At 42.7% G+C, this 17,356-nt stretch overlaps 1 protein-coding gene across 3 annotated transcripts in view; it reads left to right on the top strand.

Moving 5' to 3' along the window:
- Positions 1 to 271: 271 nt before the first annotated feature.
- C13H8orf48 (chromosome 13 C8orf48 homolog) overlaps positions 272 to 17,356 on the top strand; it is a 32,088-nt gene continuing 15,003 nt past the window's right edge. Inside the window, exons 1-3 of one of the 3 annotated variants that reach the window (XM_075007712.1) lie at positions 272 to 317; positions 8,375 to 8,637; positions 11,978 to 12,097. In XM_075007712.1, the coding sequence (XP_074863813.1) occupies positions 8,430 to 8,637; positions 11,978 to 12,097 (328 nt within the window). In that variant the 5' untranslated portion in view covers positions 272 to 317; positions 8,375 to 8,429. Of the gene's footprint in view, positions 318 to 3,065; positions 3,137 to 8,374; positions 8,638 to 11,977; positions 12,098 to 17,356 lie in introns of those variants that run through there. The other 2 variants (XM_075007713.1, XM_075007714.1) reach the window with 2 other exon arrangements.

Consider the following 17,356-nt stretch of genomic DNA (forward strand, 5'->3'; position numbering starts at 1 on the left):
GTTCCACCGTCGCCCAACAACGGACCCGGGCTGGCAGCGCTGGGGCACCGGACAGGGCTGAGCTCCACCAGCTGGGGCCCCCACTCAGCCCGGCTGGCGCGGAGCCCAGGCCGCCTTACTCCTCAGCGCTAGCGGGGGCCGAGCCGGGGGCGGGGGTCGACCCACGGGCGAGCGAGCCGGGGGTAGCGGCCGTCCGGAACCCAAGGGCGGGCTCTGGGGAGGGTACGGGAGGGAAGGCGCCGGCGCACGCGGGGCGGGGAGAGGAGAGAGGGCGAGTCGGCTGCCTGGGCAACGGGCGAGGCCTGCGGCTGCCGGAGGTGAGGCCGGGCGCTGAGGTGCCGAAGTTCAGAGACTCGCCTCCGCCGCTAGCCGGCTGTCCCCGTGTAGGGCGGGGGAGACGACCTAAAGGCCTTCCCCGGATTCTGGGATGTTTCCGTGCTGGGGGGGTGGCGGGGAAGGCATATAGCCCCTCCGGGGGTTCTGGGGCCTCTCCTGTTGTAGGAAGTTACACTGAGCCCCTCCCCAGGTTCTGGGGGTCTCCCTGAGCTCTGGGGGGCACACAGAGCCCCCTCCCCAGGTTCTGGGGGGGTCTCCCTGAGCTCTGGGGGGCACACAGAGCCCCCTCCCCAGGTTCTGGGGGGTCTCCCTGAGCTCTGGGGGGCACACAGAGCCCCCTCCCCAGGTTCTTGGGGTCTCCCTGAGCTCTGGGGGGGCACACAGAGCCCCCTCCCCAGGTTATGGGGGTCTTCCTGAGCTCTGGGGGGCACACAGAGCCCCCTCCCCAGGTTCTGGGGGTCTCCCTGAGCTTTGGGGGGCATACAGAGCTCCCTTCCCAGGTTCTGGGGGGTCTCCCTTTGTTCTGGGGGGCACACAGAGCCCCCTCCCCAGGTTCTGGGGGTCTCCCTGAGCTCCCCAGGTTCTGGGGGTCTCCCTTTGCTCTGGGGGGCACACAGACCCCCCTGCCCAGGTTCTGGGGGTCTCCCTGTGCTTTGGGGGGCACACAGAGCTCCCTCCCCAGGTTCTGGGGGTCTCCCTGAGCTCTGGGGGGCACACAGAGCCCCCTCCCCGGGTTCTGGGGGTCTCCCTGAGCTCTGGGGGGCACACAGAGCTCCTCTCTGGTTTCTGGGATCTCATCATGATGTGTGAAGTTACACAGAGCCATTTTCCAGGCCCTGGGGTCTGCATGTGCTGTGGGAACCAGGGGGCAGAAAACAGAGGCTCTTACTGGGTTCTGGAGACTTCCCGTGCTGTGGGAGAGGGCACGGGTGCCTCTTGTGGGTTCTGGGATCTCATTGTGATGGGGGAGCACTCCCCTGGTTCTGGGATCATCTTCTACTATTGGAAGGGACGTGTTAGTATGGTATCCCTGCAATAACATTGGCTGCATCTTTGACACAGTATGTGGTGGCCTTTTGTATCTTTCATGCTGGGGTGGATCAAGCCTGGCCTAGTTTAGAACTTGAATGAGAATTTAGCAAGGCTGTACTCCAGATTGCAGGAGGTTGTGGTGTTAGTTGACTGTGGGATTGTGCTTCTGTGTCCTTTTGGAACTGCTGCTCTGGAAAGGAGCGTGAGCAGGTTTGGATGTACACAAGGGGATTGATACAAAGCATGTATTGACGCTGTTAGTCTAGGCCTGATGGGAGCTCTAGGTCCCATTCAATATTTCTTTCTCATTCCTGCATTCTGAAGCAACTAGATGTAGGCTGGGTGGTTACCAGAGCTGGTAGGCTCTGAAGTTTACCCTGAACTCAAGAATTTCTGTCCTCAGTGTTGCTGTTCTGCAGCATATTTTCGACAAGCAAAGTGTTTTCTTTGGGCTTTTCTCTACTTTTCAGGAGTATGTATGTTATATGAAGCTCCCCCAGCTCATGTAGGAAGAATTGGAATGGTCACACAAATGAAGTCCTTATCAGTTTCTAATTTGGATCACTGCATTCTGCCTCCCTGTATTTCCTCTTCAGTTCCAGTTAGTATACTGCTTCATGTCCTAAGATGTTGAATAATTTAGCTGTGAGTTTCCACATTACATCCTAGGGCTGCATCTTCAGTCACGGGGAAAGCAATCCCTTTAGAGTTTGCTTGGGATCCCAGAGAATGAAAATTTCAGTGTATAATATGTTATCTGCTTTTTCCCAGTGGCACATATTTCTCTTCCCTTTTTAATAGCTGCCTTTTTATTTCTAATAGGAAATACAAGTGGAATTTAAAAGTAGTCAGAATTGTAGACCCTTAATATGTATTTTAAGTTGTAATTTCGTTGCTATTATTGCATGTAAATGTATGGATTATTTTCTCCTGTGCACATATTAATGTTTCAAATATTCTTTTCTTCTGACAGAATTGGGGGTGTGTCATGTGGGGTGTTTCCTAGATACCCACATATTCTATTTCCCCTTACTATGAAGTGCCAGACTACCTTACAATGCCTAATGTAATTACTTCCCTATCACCAAACAATTCTGTACCTCTGATTGATCCCAGATGCTAAACACTCCTGGAACACTTAATGACAAAGACCCCCCTAAATCTATTACGTTTGTGATGGTAAGATACTACATGAACATAACCTGTAGAAAGCACTCCCTCTTCTGTATATTGGCCAAACTGGACAGCGTCTGTGCCAAAGAATAAATGGACACAAATCAGACATGAGGAAAGGTAACATAGGTAAACCAATAGAAGAACACTTTAATCTTCCTGAACATTCAGTAATGGATTTAAAAGGAGCCATTCCCCAGAAAAAAAAACAAGACTTCAAACCCACACTACAAACAGCAGAGCTGCAATTCATTTGCAAATTTAATGCAATTACATTAGGACTGAATAAGGTTTTAGAGTAGTTATGTCACTACGTAGGCAATTTCCTCTCTCTCTGCATTCACACCGCCACATCAGCTGGTGGAAGTAATCTGCATTCACCCTGAGTGAATTGGCCTTGTTTTTGACCAGAGTTAACTTGAAAAGTATCTCCCTTCTTTTGGGGGGAGTGTGTATGTGTGTGTGCACACGTGCACAGAACTCCTTGTTGTTTTTTAATTTTTAGAGGTAATGAAAACTTGCAGGTTCTGTCCAAGTTAGTTGGAGTTGAATGAAAATCTTTGAAAATCTGCCCAGAAGAACCATGCATTTAAAGGTATGTAAGTGCTTAAAGATCCACTTAGGTGTCTAAGTGGGATTTTCAAAAGCACTTAAAGAGCTTAAACACCTAACACCAATTAAAATTAATACTGGTTAGGTGCCTGACTCCCTTTGGCACTTCTGAAAATTTCACTGCAACTTGATGTGCTTAAATACCTTTGAAAAGCTGGCATTTACCAAGCTTACAGCAAGTCAAGCATATAGCACTGCATATAAAACCGAGAGTCCTGCTCTTGATACTCAGAGCCACATGCCCCTGTTTAATGCTACAGTGATGGTAACTAGCAGAATCTGGCAACCCGGCGCACAGACGAAGGTAAACAAAATGTCTCATGGGCTATGCAAGGGATCAGCAACCTTTCCAAGGCAGAGTGCCAAAATTTGATCTTTTGACCTCTGTGTATGGTCCAAGTGCCTGTGATACATTTTAAAGCCACTAATAGTCTTATGTACAACAGCTGCATTAATTAATAAATTATGATGCGGAGCTTTACCGTTTAGATGGTAGTTAGTAACATTAGTTGGTCTTTTGTTAATCCACAGTTCAGCATGGCTTTCAGCAAGCTCCTGGCTGCATGCAGGGGAGCAGGGGGGAGGCTGAGCTCCTGCCTTGCATGCCGATGAAAATTGGCTTGTGTGCTACTCTTGGTACTCATGCAGAAGGTTGCTGACCCCTGGGCTACTCCTAAAACATAAATGGGCCCCAGGTTGTGCACCAGGCTATAGACTAATGTTTAAGTCTAATAAATCCCCACATCTAAATCATGCTACTTCTCTGCTGATTTTTAATTTTAAAAGGAAGCAATGTTTCAACTAAATTAGAACAACTTTTAGAGTTTAGGAAAAGATGTTTCTTGCCATTTGAACTTTCTCAAGAGACCCATACTGAGTTAATGTAAGAACAATCTTGACTGCTAAAATAATATTTGAGGACAGGAATTTATTATCTAGGGGTTTTGCATTATCAGCTCATTCAGAACTGACAGTGGAAATAATGACAGACAGGGCTGTAGGAGATAGGCATTTGTGTTCTGAAGCATGGGAGAACAAGAGTAACAACTGTTGTTCATCAGGTTGTTCAGGGACAGGTACCGTTGAAATCAGTGGGCTGCCAAGGGGCAGAATTTGGCCATTAGTTATATGTATGGCTTTTTTAATTAGATAGACTCATATATGTTTACTTTGGCAATCTGATATTAGCTAATACTTGGACATTTTCTTAAAATATATATTATTTTTGCTGTGTCTATCTATCCAGGCAAGGTTCTGCCTTGTTCCTAGCTCCCAGATGGAGCCCTCCTGCACTGTGCCAGCCCAACCACCACCCAGTGCAGGGCCTGGCCCAGCCTCACAATGGATCGCACCCCCACCCCACATTGTGCCAGCCTCGGCTCCCCCGCACCCCCCCGGCCCCCATCCAGCAAGGGGCCTGGCTCAGCTCCCAGCAGAGTTCCCCCACACTGCCAGCCCAACCTCCATCCAGTACGGAGTCTGGCCCAGTCCCCCAAAAGACCCCCCCTTGCATTGTGCCAGCCTCAGCCTCTCCTCCGGCCAGTGCAGAACCTGGCCCAGCCCCTAGTACAGTGCCCCCCCACCTCAACTCAGCATGGGGCCCAGCCCAGCCCTCCCAGTGGAGCCTCACCACCCTCTGCACTTGTTTAGCTCCAGGCCCTCCCCCCGCCAGTGCAGGGCATGGCCCCGCCTTCTAACAGAGGCCCCCTATGCTGTGCCAGCTCCAGCCCCTTCCCCAGCCAGCATGGCGTCTAGCTCAGCCCAGCCCCCAACAGAGCTCCTCCCTCAGCCACTGTGGGGCTTGGCCCGTACACTTTGGATATGTACTAAAACAAGTTTCTGTCTAGGGCTGGAAGACAGTTCAACTTCCGCTTGCAAGTGGAGCTGTAGCAGGGCCTCTAGTGTATATTATAATTGTATTCTTAAGATTGAGGACAAATGAAAGAATTCTAGAGGATTTACATCACAAAGATAATTACCCAGCTTGTCTCAAACAAAATGCCATAGGTGAGGTTATCACCACACGGGTCTCATAACTTTTTCATAAGCTATTCAAGGTTACATGATAACAGTGACAGAGGTAATAGTTTTATAGTTGCATTAAGTCTCTGATCTTATACCAATAGGCTTGCAACATGTCCCATATAAAACAGATTTACAAATGTATTTCTGTTTAGAAATTACAAATGTCTGAATATGGACAAGTTTCAGATTAATTTATCATGCCAATCAGTCAGTTGTAATGCTTTTTTTTTTTTTTTTTTTGGCCACAGTTCTGCACAATGGAACGCAATGGGAGTTTTGCCATTAGCTTCAGAGTAAGAGTAAGATCAGAGTGAGCACAATGGAACGCAATGGGAGTTTTGCCATTAGCTTCAGAGTGAGAGTAAGATCAAGCCATGTGTGTTCAAGTTGGCTGTTCACCACTATACTCCGATCAGCGTTAGTTGAAATTTAGGAGTATACTTAAAAGTTGAATGCAACATATGATTTGGAAATTAAGTCTCTGTGTTGCAAACTTACTTTGTTATTTGGGCAGGTATGAATTCAGCAAGTTTTATTTAGAACAGTTTCATTTTATAATTATATGTATGGGGAAAGGACTGAGTTACAGATTATGTGGGGTCTGATCTTGCAGTCCTTTGGCAGGGAAAATTTCCTTTGAGGTCAAAAATGGTGGTTAAATGCATGTCTAAATGAAATGGGTGAAATCCTTTCTCAATTGAAATCTGTGGCAAACTCTTTTTGGCTTTAATGGATCCAGGATTCATTTATTTATATATGTACTGCAGACTTTAGCATTCTAATTAGTTGAGTATCACTGTTCGTTGTGTATCTGTATTTTGCTTTCTTATTGTCCCAACTTAATATTTGTATGTAGCGTAGAGTTTAAGTATAGGCCCTGATTCTTTAAATACCAGTGCTAATGCATAACTTAAAGCACATGATAGTCCTAGTGACTTCAAAAGCAAAGTGACAGAAGAAAACAGCATTTATATACCTAATAGATCATGGATACACATTTAAAAAATGGGTCGTGCTTCTTTTATCCTCTTCCACTAGGATAGTGACCTGCTTACTGTTTCCTTATTCATGAAAGTCTTTTTGCCAGAATTACTTTGAGTACGCATGGGATTACTCATGTGTAAAATTTAAGCAGCTGCATATTTGCAGGAATTGGACCTTAGTCATTCATTCCAGCATCCTTCTTTTACAAAAGTCATTTTTTTGTGAATCTGTTTACAAACATAGTTATCAGTATAGAGACTTTTTGAACAGAATAAATCATTTCCTCCAAGGGACAATTGTTTTGTTAAATTATCTTTTTTTATTCCAGTACAAGGTTGAGCTGCATTTAAATAGAGATTTGCCTTTTTTTAAACTTGGGTATTGAAATTTGGAACTGATCTGTTTTACATGAATGAACAAGAAAAATGGATGGCAATTTTCAAGAAAAGTGGCATTAATATTTTATTAAACAACCAGAATTAAAGACTAGGGAAGGAAGAGTACCTGTGGGTACTTTATCATGTAAAGACATTTGTAGGCATACAAAAAACTCTCATTCAAGGTTTTGCAGTGCTATAACACTACCTCAATTCAATGGAGCATTTCCACGATTAGAATGGAGGAAATGATCATTAAGGCATAAACCTAATGTGAGAGGATAAAGTAAGCCTGTGTGATGCTTTAAAATGTGTCAATGACTAATCATGTATACAAGCATGTTTTCCATCCTCCAGTTTGGGTTTTTGGGTTGGTTTTTCTGTTTGTTAATTTCTTTCTTCAGACTTGGAATAAATCCCCATTAATTTGTGTGTATGAAGAAGCTAATTTTTTTTATGTTTTTCTTTTTAATTTTCAAAACATAAAGCTGTGTAGTCCCAAAAATGGTTTGCATTCCTGAGTGGCCAGTGAATGGGATAAAAACCCACAGCAACATAATTCAAATTTTTTGATCAATTTTCATATTCATATAAAAAACTTACCCACAATTCAGTGTAAATTCTTAACATTAATTTTCAATACCATGGTTGCATGTTTTCATTTTAAAGGCGCAGTATGAAAAGTAAGATATCAAAAATTATGCTATACAAGGCAGTCATCATATAGGGCGATGGCCTAAATTTCTTACTCAGGGCTACAACTTTGTTTACATTGGAAATTTTTAAGAGCGGGTTAGACAAACATCTCTTGGGGTTGGTCTAGATCAGTGTTTCTTAAATTTTTTGAGACCATGGAACATCAAACACAATTTTTTATGCGGAACACATATGAAAACATTCATAAAATATTGTTATCAAACCAAAAAAAGAGAAAACCAAACAGCACCATATACAGCAAAAACAAAATGAAGTCATTTAATCAGGTATGATAGCAATGAAGAACAACAGAAAATATATACCATCAGTGTATTTTTCCAAACACTTGCAGCACACTTGTGAGTTGTTCTCGGAACACCATTGTTTCTTAGAACACGGTTTAAGAAACACTGGTCTAGATGATGTTTGATCCTGCTTTGAGTGCAGGGGACTGGGCTTGATGAGCTCTCAGGATTGCTTCCAGTTTTATGAATCTATGATTGAATGTTGAATTACTCCTGGAATAACTGTCCCATGAGCAAGGATGATCAAATGTGACTGTCTGTTTTTACTCGGGCAAAATATCCATTGACTTTAGCGGGAGTTTTCTCAAAGTAACAAATTTATAACTTGGCCTATAACTGTTAGTAAATCTGTGAAAAGTAGTAAAAGAAATCTAGCTAATTTAACACATTGTCTGGCTCTGCACATTTTTAGAAATTAAATGGCATTGTATTATGGTAGTGTTGATACCAGTAGACTGAAAGTAAATAGTTTACTCTTTTATAGGCAAGTGCAATGATGTTGCTAAGGCACACTTAGTACAGTTACAGTGGAAATAATGAGCTGTACTTATTTGCAGTAGTAGGTTAAATGGTAATGTACCTCTGCAATGATGTTAAAATTACTTAAATTTTGATATATTGCAAATTCTTGAAATAACTATTTTAGACTCATATTTTGGAATTAAACTCTACCTTTCTGTATCTGTCTCTTTCTCACACGTCTGTAACAACTATTTCTGAATTGACTGAGTAAATTGAACTGGTGATTTACAGACCATTAGTCCAGATGATTCTTTCTAGGAGACATATATTATCAAATCTGTTATGGATTTTTCTCTTTATTATTGTTTTTAGTATTCTACTTTGGTGACCAGCTGGATCGAATACTAGGTGCTTTGAAGAGGAGTAGATGGACTCAGGCCAGAGTTGTAGCACTACTGCTTCAGGCTATTCTGAGGATACATTTGAGTCCTTTAGTGAGGAGGAGGAGGAGGAAGCCTGCAGGCAATATGAGAGTGAACCGTTTGAATCTTATTGTTCCACGGAGGATTCGGAGTGGCCTGCTGTGTCCGATATATCTGAAAGTGTATGGCAGTCAGCAAGCCAAGATGATGAAGGTAATGCAAGGTTTCTGTGCATTTGAGTCACTCCTCCACCCAATGTTAAAATTACACAGACGGGCTCAGAACAGCAAAAATAAAATAAAAATGATCCCATTTTCTTGCTGTGCACAGCAACAGAAGCCTCATAATATTAGATTCCTCAGCCAGATCTATAATTTTGCTGAATGGTGATGTAATGGAGAATATATGAGGAGGACAAATTCGTTTTTTTAGCTAGAGAGCCCGTATTTAAGCTTTCTTTATGGTGGAATGTTATTGGTATGATAAAGAAAGTCTTAAAGAAATCATGATTCAGTCTCTGTATCAGACAAATAGCTAACTTGGAAAATAGTTTCCCAGCAGACTAATGAAAGCACCCATCGCTACAGGTTCCACTTCTCAAAACCAGGATTCTTTGGTGCGGCAACATCTGGGCCATGGATGTTACTGGACCAGAGAGCCCCAGGATGTGAAGCAAGGCTTCTTTTCTGGGGCCAGCACCAAAATGGGCAGGGCTGTGGGTGTGGCTGTGGCCATGGCCAGCAGCCTGCCAGCATCTGGGATCAGGGCTGGCACAGGCCAGGCTTGAGGTAAGGGGTTGCAGAGGGTCAACGTGGGGGCCAGAGGCAGAGAGGCCAGTGGAGCATGGATCCGGCAGCATGGAGGGGCAGCAGGCTGAGGCAACAGGGAGACCTTCCTTCATCCAGTAAATTCCCTCATTCAGGTGCTGAGGGTGCTGTACAAGGGAGGTCCATCCTGTAGTGAAATTTAAAAGTAAATTGAAGAAACACCTGAAAATATATTGCTTTCACTGTTGCATCTATGTTGGTCCTAGAATATGAGAAAGACATGGTGATTCAGATAATGTCTTTTGTTGGATCAGTTTCTGTTGATGCATCAGGGAAGCTTTTGAACTATGCAAAACTCTTCTTCAGGTCCAACCTGGAGAAGAGCTTTGTGTAGCTTGAAAGCATCTCTCTTCCACTATGAGATGTCAGTCAAATGAAATACATTACTTCAGCCATCATGTCACACTAATGTTATACTGTAACATTAACAAACCTATAGCAAGTAAGGATAAAATAAGCAGGGGGAGGAGCATAAAACAAGTACCCTGGCTGGTGTCTTCCTTCTTGGACATTTTGGTGGTTTTCCCCATCCTTCTGCAGTCTCCTCTACTCTTTTGTTAGGAGATACAGAGGTGACTTCAAGCAATTGATGAGTTACTATTTTTAATCCTGTCACATTCTCTTGGTGTAAAGGCATGTCCACTCTAAGGTAAATCATTTATTTTTAAAATGTGTTAGCTAAAGAGGTTTAACTAACATGTTTTAAAACCTCGTACAAACAGAGCAAGTTGTGTTATAACTTGTATTAGTTGTGTTATAACCCAGTCACCGACCTTGGGTTTACTTTAGCCAGCTAACACGTTAAAATATAGTAACAGAGAGTTAGCCATGTTAGTCTGTACTAGTTAACTCTGTTTGAACTTGAATTTTAAAATGAGTTAGTTTAAAAATTAGCTAACATATGCCTTTTATCCAAGTGATACTTAAGGTACGTCTACACAGCAGTAAATGACTGACGGCACAGCCATGGCCGAATTGCATCAGCTGAGGCAGTCTTGGGGGACTCAGGCTGCAAGGACAAAAACTGCAGTGTAGATGTTTGAGCTGGCATATGAAGCCCCTTGAGAAGGTGTGTCTCAAAGCTCAGGCTCCAAACCCAGCCTGAAGATCTATAAAACAATTGTTAGCCTTGTAAACTTGAGTCACTTGACCTGTACTCTGAGACTTGGTACCATGGGCTTCTTATTGCAAAGTAGATGTACCCTTAGAGTCTTTCCTTCTCTCCCTGACCCATCAATACATCTACCTTTTCTATCTTCAAAAGCAACTAGCACTGTTACAGGTGAGAATCTACCATAAAATTATTTAACTATACAATCTCCTTACTGGAAGCCAATTTGTGCCTTTTGATTTATGTGTCTTAAATGAAAACCATGTATACACAAGGGCAGAATTTAGCCTTATAGATCTGCATGTGACAGAGATGCATAAAGAAATAATGCTTGCCATGGTGACTTGTTCGTGACACACTATGTAAATGTCTTTGTCTAACCTTAGTCCCATCTGTTTAGGGTCAGCTCTTCTAGTTCTTCCATCTGGAAAATACCCTAGTTCATATGGGAGATATTAAGGACTCATTTCATTGCCGCCTTTGGCAGTTTTACAGCCAACTGCCAACCAATACCATCCCTCCTCCTTTTTCAACCAGCCTTGGTACCGGCTACAACTGAATTTAAGTTAATTGTCTGATGTGTTCATTTTAGTAACTTGGTTCTGGATCTCTGTTTTCACAGTGGATACATTTTAATAAACCATTCCTTTTTCTTCAGAAAGTTTTATTTTAAAGTGCACTTTTTTACAGCTAGAACAACGTATTTAGAGGAATAATCATCTAGAACACAAAAGTAAAATATGAAAGAAATTGACTAGAAAAAGGAATACATACAGAAAATGAGGCAGCCTTTTCTTGTAAAGAATACTTGTTAGAGAGGAGGAAAATAAGCAAGACAGTTTTCAGCTATGCTTGTATACCTGTTTTAGGGCAGGCCGACAATTAAAACCCTGCATTGGCACAGCTGCCCCATTATAGTGCTTTAATGAAGAAACTACACTGACAGGAAAGAGCTTTGCTGTTGACATACGTAATCCACTGCCCCAAGAAGAGGTAGTTATGTCAATGCTAACTAAACAAGGGTTAGCTTCCTATAACTGTTGAATAGGAGTATTGATTTTTCACAGCCCTGAGTCATGTTGCTATGCCAATGTAAGTCTGTACTGTAGTGTAGGCTAGCCCTTAGGGCAGGGTTAGTTATCAGAATTTTCTTTGTAGTAGGGTGAGGGCCTACTGAGTCAGATTCTCAAATGGTCTAATTCCACTGATGTCACCAGCCTATTCACACAGTGGTACTGTATTTAAAAGGACTTTGTAGCTTGCAGAAGCCATTCAGCATTCTGCAGGTTTGACCCAAGTGTCAGTCTCTGAAAGCTTCTCTTTGTATATCCTAGACCTAGACCATATTTTTCTGTTGTGTTTAGAGGAGAACTAGCTAAGATCTTATTTTTCTGTAATAGTAATTGTGTCATTTTTGAAGGTGAAAACCCACAGATTTCCATCATTTGCTCCTGTGGCTTTGAGTCACTTTCTTACATCTAGTTATTGTTCCATTTCAATGAGTGAAATTCATTAACATCCAGACAGGGAATTCTTTGACTTATCCATTTAGTTTTATTTTGTCTCACTTCTTTTTTTTCAGTAATTCATTTTCTAAACTAACATATTTTTATAGGTGATCAGTCTGAATTGTCACACTCTGTAACTATAGTAAAAGAGTTGACTGGAAAATGGATCGGTCTTCTCAAAAATAAAGATGATAATCAAGGCAAACCAACTATTAAAATACGTAAAGGTGAGTTCAAACTCTGTATTAGGCTCATTGCTTTTTAAACCTGATTTTTTTGTATGTTTGTATGTGTACTTTCAAGTTTTTCTAATAAATGAAAAAAACATGTCTTTTCTTTCATTCTTCCTGTAAGTTTGTTTTAAAGACACCTCCTTTTTCTTTCTGCAGCCTATGTATCTATAGCTGTGAAATAATGGTAGCTAAGACCTGCAAGTCTCCCCTCCCCCACATTACGTACTGCTTGCATGTTTTTATAATTTAGATTTGACAAAATTTCAAATTTTATTTAAAAAAATCTTTAAAATTCTGATGCATTTTTAACCAGTTACAGAGATGGCTGGAAAATTTTTTTGAAAAAATTGTTACATTTGGTTTGATGAAATGTAATTTCAGATGGGTCTGTTGGTTATAATGTTACCGGCTCCTAGTCTGTGATGTTTTTCTTCCTTTCCTGCACTACAGGAGGCACCTGTTTTTCCTTATGTTGTTCATTTTAATAACCTGAACCAAGACAATGTGGTTTATTATGTAATTAGAGAGTTCAGCCAGATTCTCCCCACTAGGGGGAAAGAGTGGAGGCAATGACACCACCTGGAAAACCTTGAAGAAGTTGGGTCCTTAATGGAAGACTATCTGATCGCTGAAGGGCCTGAACCCCCTAATCAGGGAGTCCACAGTATGAGGGAGAGCAGGGCACAGCTTGGACCGCTAATTAAGGGCAGCATAGATCCAAATTGGGGAGGCACCAGAACAAACTGAGGCCGCTGCCAACTATACCAGCTCGCAGCAGGAGCCAAACCACACATCCACCCCTCTGTGAGGAAGAGGTTCTGCCAGGTGCACTTGGGGTTCTGCGACATGACCCTGCATGAGAATATCCAACAGCCAATGCTGTATGTGTGGTCAAGAGTGGGTCTTCCTGCATGATTGCTGTTTTATGGACTGCAACTATGAGCCTGGGTGAGTGGTGAGCCACCATATCCAGAAAAGGGGCCCAGACAAAACCTCTGGTTCTACAGATGAACAGCGCCCTAGTCCTGGCTCTTGTCAATTCAAATGCAGGTCTGGGCTAACCTCATGAAGTCCCTGGGTCCATCTGGGGCTGCTGTCCATCTTTAGTGAATCCGTGGGGAGGTATGAGTGTGCCCAACTACCACCATATGCCTTGAAGCAGAGAGCCACAATGAAGTATGGGGTATCCAGTGAACCTGGAACACTACTGGCATGGTTCAGAGCATTCCTGCATGAATGGGAAGACTAAACTTTGGAGAAGGCAAAGCTGGGCCAGGGAAGAGGGGACTCCTGATCCCTGAGGGACCTACAGACTCAGATGAAGGTTCCTCCAAGTGGGCAGAAACACCAGTATGAGGCTCCACACCAAAACTGAGACATTGGATGAAGCTGGACAGGAATGACTGGCAGTCGGAGACTTCCCAAGCGAGCAGAGGGAAGACCTGATCATAAGTGAGGCCTCAGAACAAATCACAGAGCCCAAATAAGAGTGGGGTATACATCAAGAGCTGCCCCAGGGGAGACATTATGAGCAATGTTCCCTCCAATCTTTCCATCCATGTGCAGATTTTTTTCTGTCTGTGTGCATTTTTTCCAACCACATGCAAAATAAATCTTGCTATGTATATCAAGGCATGTGCAAATACGCACCACAAGGAGAGAAATAAATCAGCTGGAATTTCCCCTGAGCATCTGCACAAGTTCACAGCATTTAGGGAACCCTGATTGTGATGTCCATAGTGACCACCTTTACTGGTCGATCCAGGATCCCCAGGCTTAGGAGGATGTCTGACAATTGCTGGTCTGCTGAAGAGTCCAAGAAGGTCTATTGCAGCTGGCCTACTCTGCTCTGGGCTGGGCACATGGAGTGAGAAAAGACCTTGCAATGGGTGGCTGTAGCTTGGTTTCCCAGGGCAGCTACACCTGAGATTGCACAATGAGGGAAAACTGTAAAGAATGGGGCAGACAATTCCCCAAACTAGTGGTTATTCTCATGCTTGAATTCACCAAGCCAGCAGCAAAACTTGTTCTTCAGTACCTTACTGCTTATGCAGAAGCTGAAGCCCATTCCACTTTAAGTAACCCACTCTTGGGCTTCCACCCAGACAGCCAAGTAAAATATAAAGAGGATTATTCAAAATGTTGGTCATCATATAAAAATGTTCTACCAGTTCCAAAAGATCAGACAGATTGCGCAGTGCAGTGCAGTGCAGTGGGACAGAGTACTTCCAGCCAGCTAATGTGGGAGAAGAGGGGATGAGACGGGAAAAGTATGAGGGCCTTAGGCTGAGAGCAGAGCAGGGCAGTGCAGGAAGGTCACATGGGGAAAGGACAGCCCCATTGAGCTGGTGCCTCCTTTGTTTCCTCCTGCGTGTTAGCTATGGTACTAGTCCTCTGACTCTGACATCCTAAGAGAAGATGGTTGTCTCTACATTGCTCAGCTTCTACCAGTTTATCACCATGCTGTTAAGCCTGCAGAGGGCTGCAGACATGATCCAATGATTGATGGATTGACTGCTGAGCTTCACAACTGGTATGTGGCCATTTACATTGATGACATTGTGGTCTACAGCTCCAGTTGGGAGTAACAGGTCAATACTGTGCTGCAAGCTCTCAGAGAACCTGGTTAAGTATCACCTCTGGCAAGAGAAGGTAACATACTTGGGATATACAGTGTGTGTATGTGGGGGGGCAGGTAGTTGCGCCCATTAGTAGATGATATGTAGGAAGGAGGGACTGTCTGGTCCCTATGACTGCAAAACAGGTGAGGTAGTTCCTTGGGCTGGCTGGGTACTATTAATCCTTCATATTTGAGTTCTTCAAAATAGTTGCTCCCCCACTCCCCAAGCTTCACAAAGCACTTCCGACCACAAAAAGTCCAGTGATTGGAAGATTGAGAATAGGCATTTCAGGTGCTGAAAGAGCAACTAACCTGAGAACAGGTCCCATTTCATCTGGACTTCTTAAAACCTTTTGTCCTCCAGACAAGACGTCTCAGAAGTTGGGTTTAGGAGCTGTACAGTCATAGGAACTGCATGGGTAGATGGGGGAAACTAAATATTCAGTCACCGAGGAGGCCTTGTTGGTGAAGTGGCCATTCAAGCCCTGCTAAGGCATTATGTGCCAGGGACTCCCTTTCATCACTTTACTAACCATGCCCCCCTCCAGTGGTTCAAAACGAAGTAGAACACAAATGCCCAGTTATGCAGTGTTACTTTTCCCTTAAACCATGTCAGTTCAGTGTCCTGCATCATTCAGGTATGGTCTGTGCTAAAGAAGTCTTCTCCCAGGACTGAGAATAGGAGGAAGGGAAAAGGCTCTTGCCACTCAGAGGAAGGGTATGTGACCATGTATCTACCCTGCAAAAAAACAGTCACAAATATATACACAGTTTTGTAGATTTTGTAAATCATCAGTAGGGGAGGGGCACTTAGGATTTATCTGGAGATTCCTGCGAAGACCACTGTTTTTAAAATGTCAGAATCTCATAATTCTCACAATTAGATATTTATACTGCTGAGCACCCTAAATTATGCTCATTTAAGGAGTGGTAAGCAATGATAGTGTGCTAAGGAAATCTTTCACTGATTTTTTTCAGGGTTAGGGTTGTCAAGTTAAATATAATTATGGGTGAAAAGGATTAATCACCAGTGTATTAAAGGAAAAACAGTGAAGAAAGGCAGGGGCAAGAGGAGAGAAGGAGTTTCATATACTGCGTTCTGCAAACATTTAGTCTTCTTAGAGCCAATAAAGGCTATAGTCTGTAGTCATGAGAGCCTCTCATTGTTTTATCTACATGGAGACTATCTTGATTACCTCTTAATTGCTGGTATACATAACTGAAGATAAACTTGTAGTACTAGACTGCTGTATAATTAACATACCCCCAGTAAATTTAGTGAAATTCTTTCAGTGTACACAATGAAATATTACTTTTCAGGTAGTGCAGCAAAATTTTTTCAGGTCTTACCAGTGACATTGTTAGATACGAATAAATTACATGCCTGCCGATGGGAACTTCCTGAAATATAGACCTGTATATTTTAAGCGTAGTTTTCTTGGATATTTGCTGTAAGAAAACAAGATATGGAATTCCCACTTTAAAAATTTTACTAAAAAAATTAAATGGTCAAATTTTAACAATCCTTTTTTTTAAAGAAACCCAAAATAAAAATTATCTTAAGAAAAAATAACACTATTTTTCAAAAATCCAATCATTTAAATAAGTACATTTTCCTTTTATTTAAAAAAAAAAACTTAAAGACCTGAGCAATGCCTGCTAATCTGCTCGTATAATATATTGATTAATTATGACTATACAACGAATGGACAATGAATAAACTGAAATCATTGGGCTACACTAGCCTTGTTCATCTGAGGACCTTTCAGCATGGAACATGCATTAATGAATTAAACATCACAACATCTCCAAATGATGGTGGGGTATTACCTCCCATTCTTCAGAGTAAGGAACTAAAGCACAAAGCAACCAAATGACCTTCCTAGGTCAAACAATAAACCTAAAGTAGTGCCAGAAAGAGACCACAGACATTTGGACTTTGCCTGTGCTGTAGCCACTTATCCCTACTTCTTGCTCTCTCTCTGCTCTCAAGTGAAGTGAGACATGGCTGACCTGTTCTATGCTAAGTAGATGGGGCAAATACATAAAGTTTTGTGGAATACATAGAAGCATATGAACTCTCATACCAGAGTGAAATCGTCAGACACATTGCCTCTGGCAGATAATCTGGTTCTAATGCCAAGCCCAAGTAAACAGTCTTGTTGTAGGAGAGGATTCAAGAGGCAGTTTCTGGTGATACAACCCTATCCACCACTCGTGTGCGCAAGCAGGGCATGGCAGCAGACATCACTGGCGGAGGCAGAGTTCACATATGGTCAAAATCCAGTGGCTGCTAGAACAACTGTCCTCCCCCTGAAACCATGGATTACAGTTTTGCAACATTCAGAGATGTGTGTAATTCCTGTATGGACCCCCGGCAACCTGCTCCCCTGTACTGGGAAGGTAGAGCAAGAATTGCAGTGTGAATTGCAAAAATTTTGTATTCCATTGAATTATAATTGACACTCAGAGGAAGGGAGAGGCATCCCTTTTATAGTGTTTCGATTGTGCAATATGATTTCAAGGATCTACTTCTTGAAGATCCCCTATCCCTTCCAAATTAGGCAGTTTGTTCCCTGAAACATGAGGAGTGTATGTATGTATGTGTGTATATATATGGGAGTATATACATG

This window comes from Carettochelys insculpta, chromosome 13, assembly GCF_033958435.1.
Source record: "Carettochelys insculpta isolate YL-2023 chromosome 13, ASM3395843v1, whole genome shotgun sequence".
Classification (NCBI taxonomy): Eukaryota; Metazoa; Chordata; order Testudines; family Carettochelyidae; genus Carettochelys; species Carettochelys insculpta.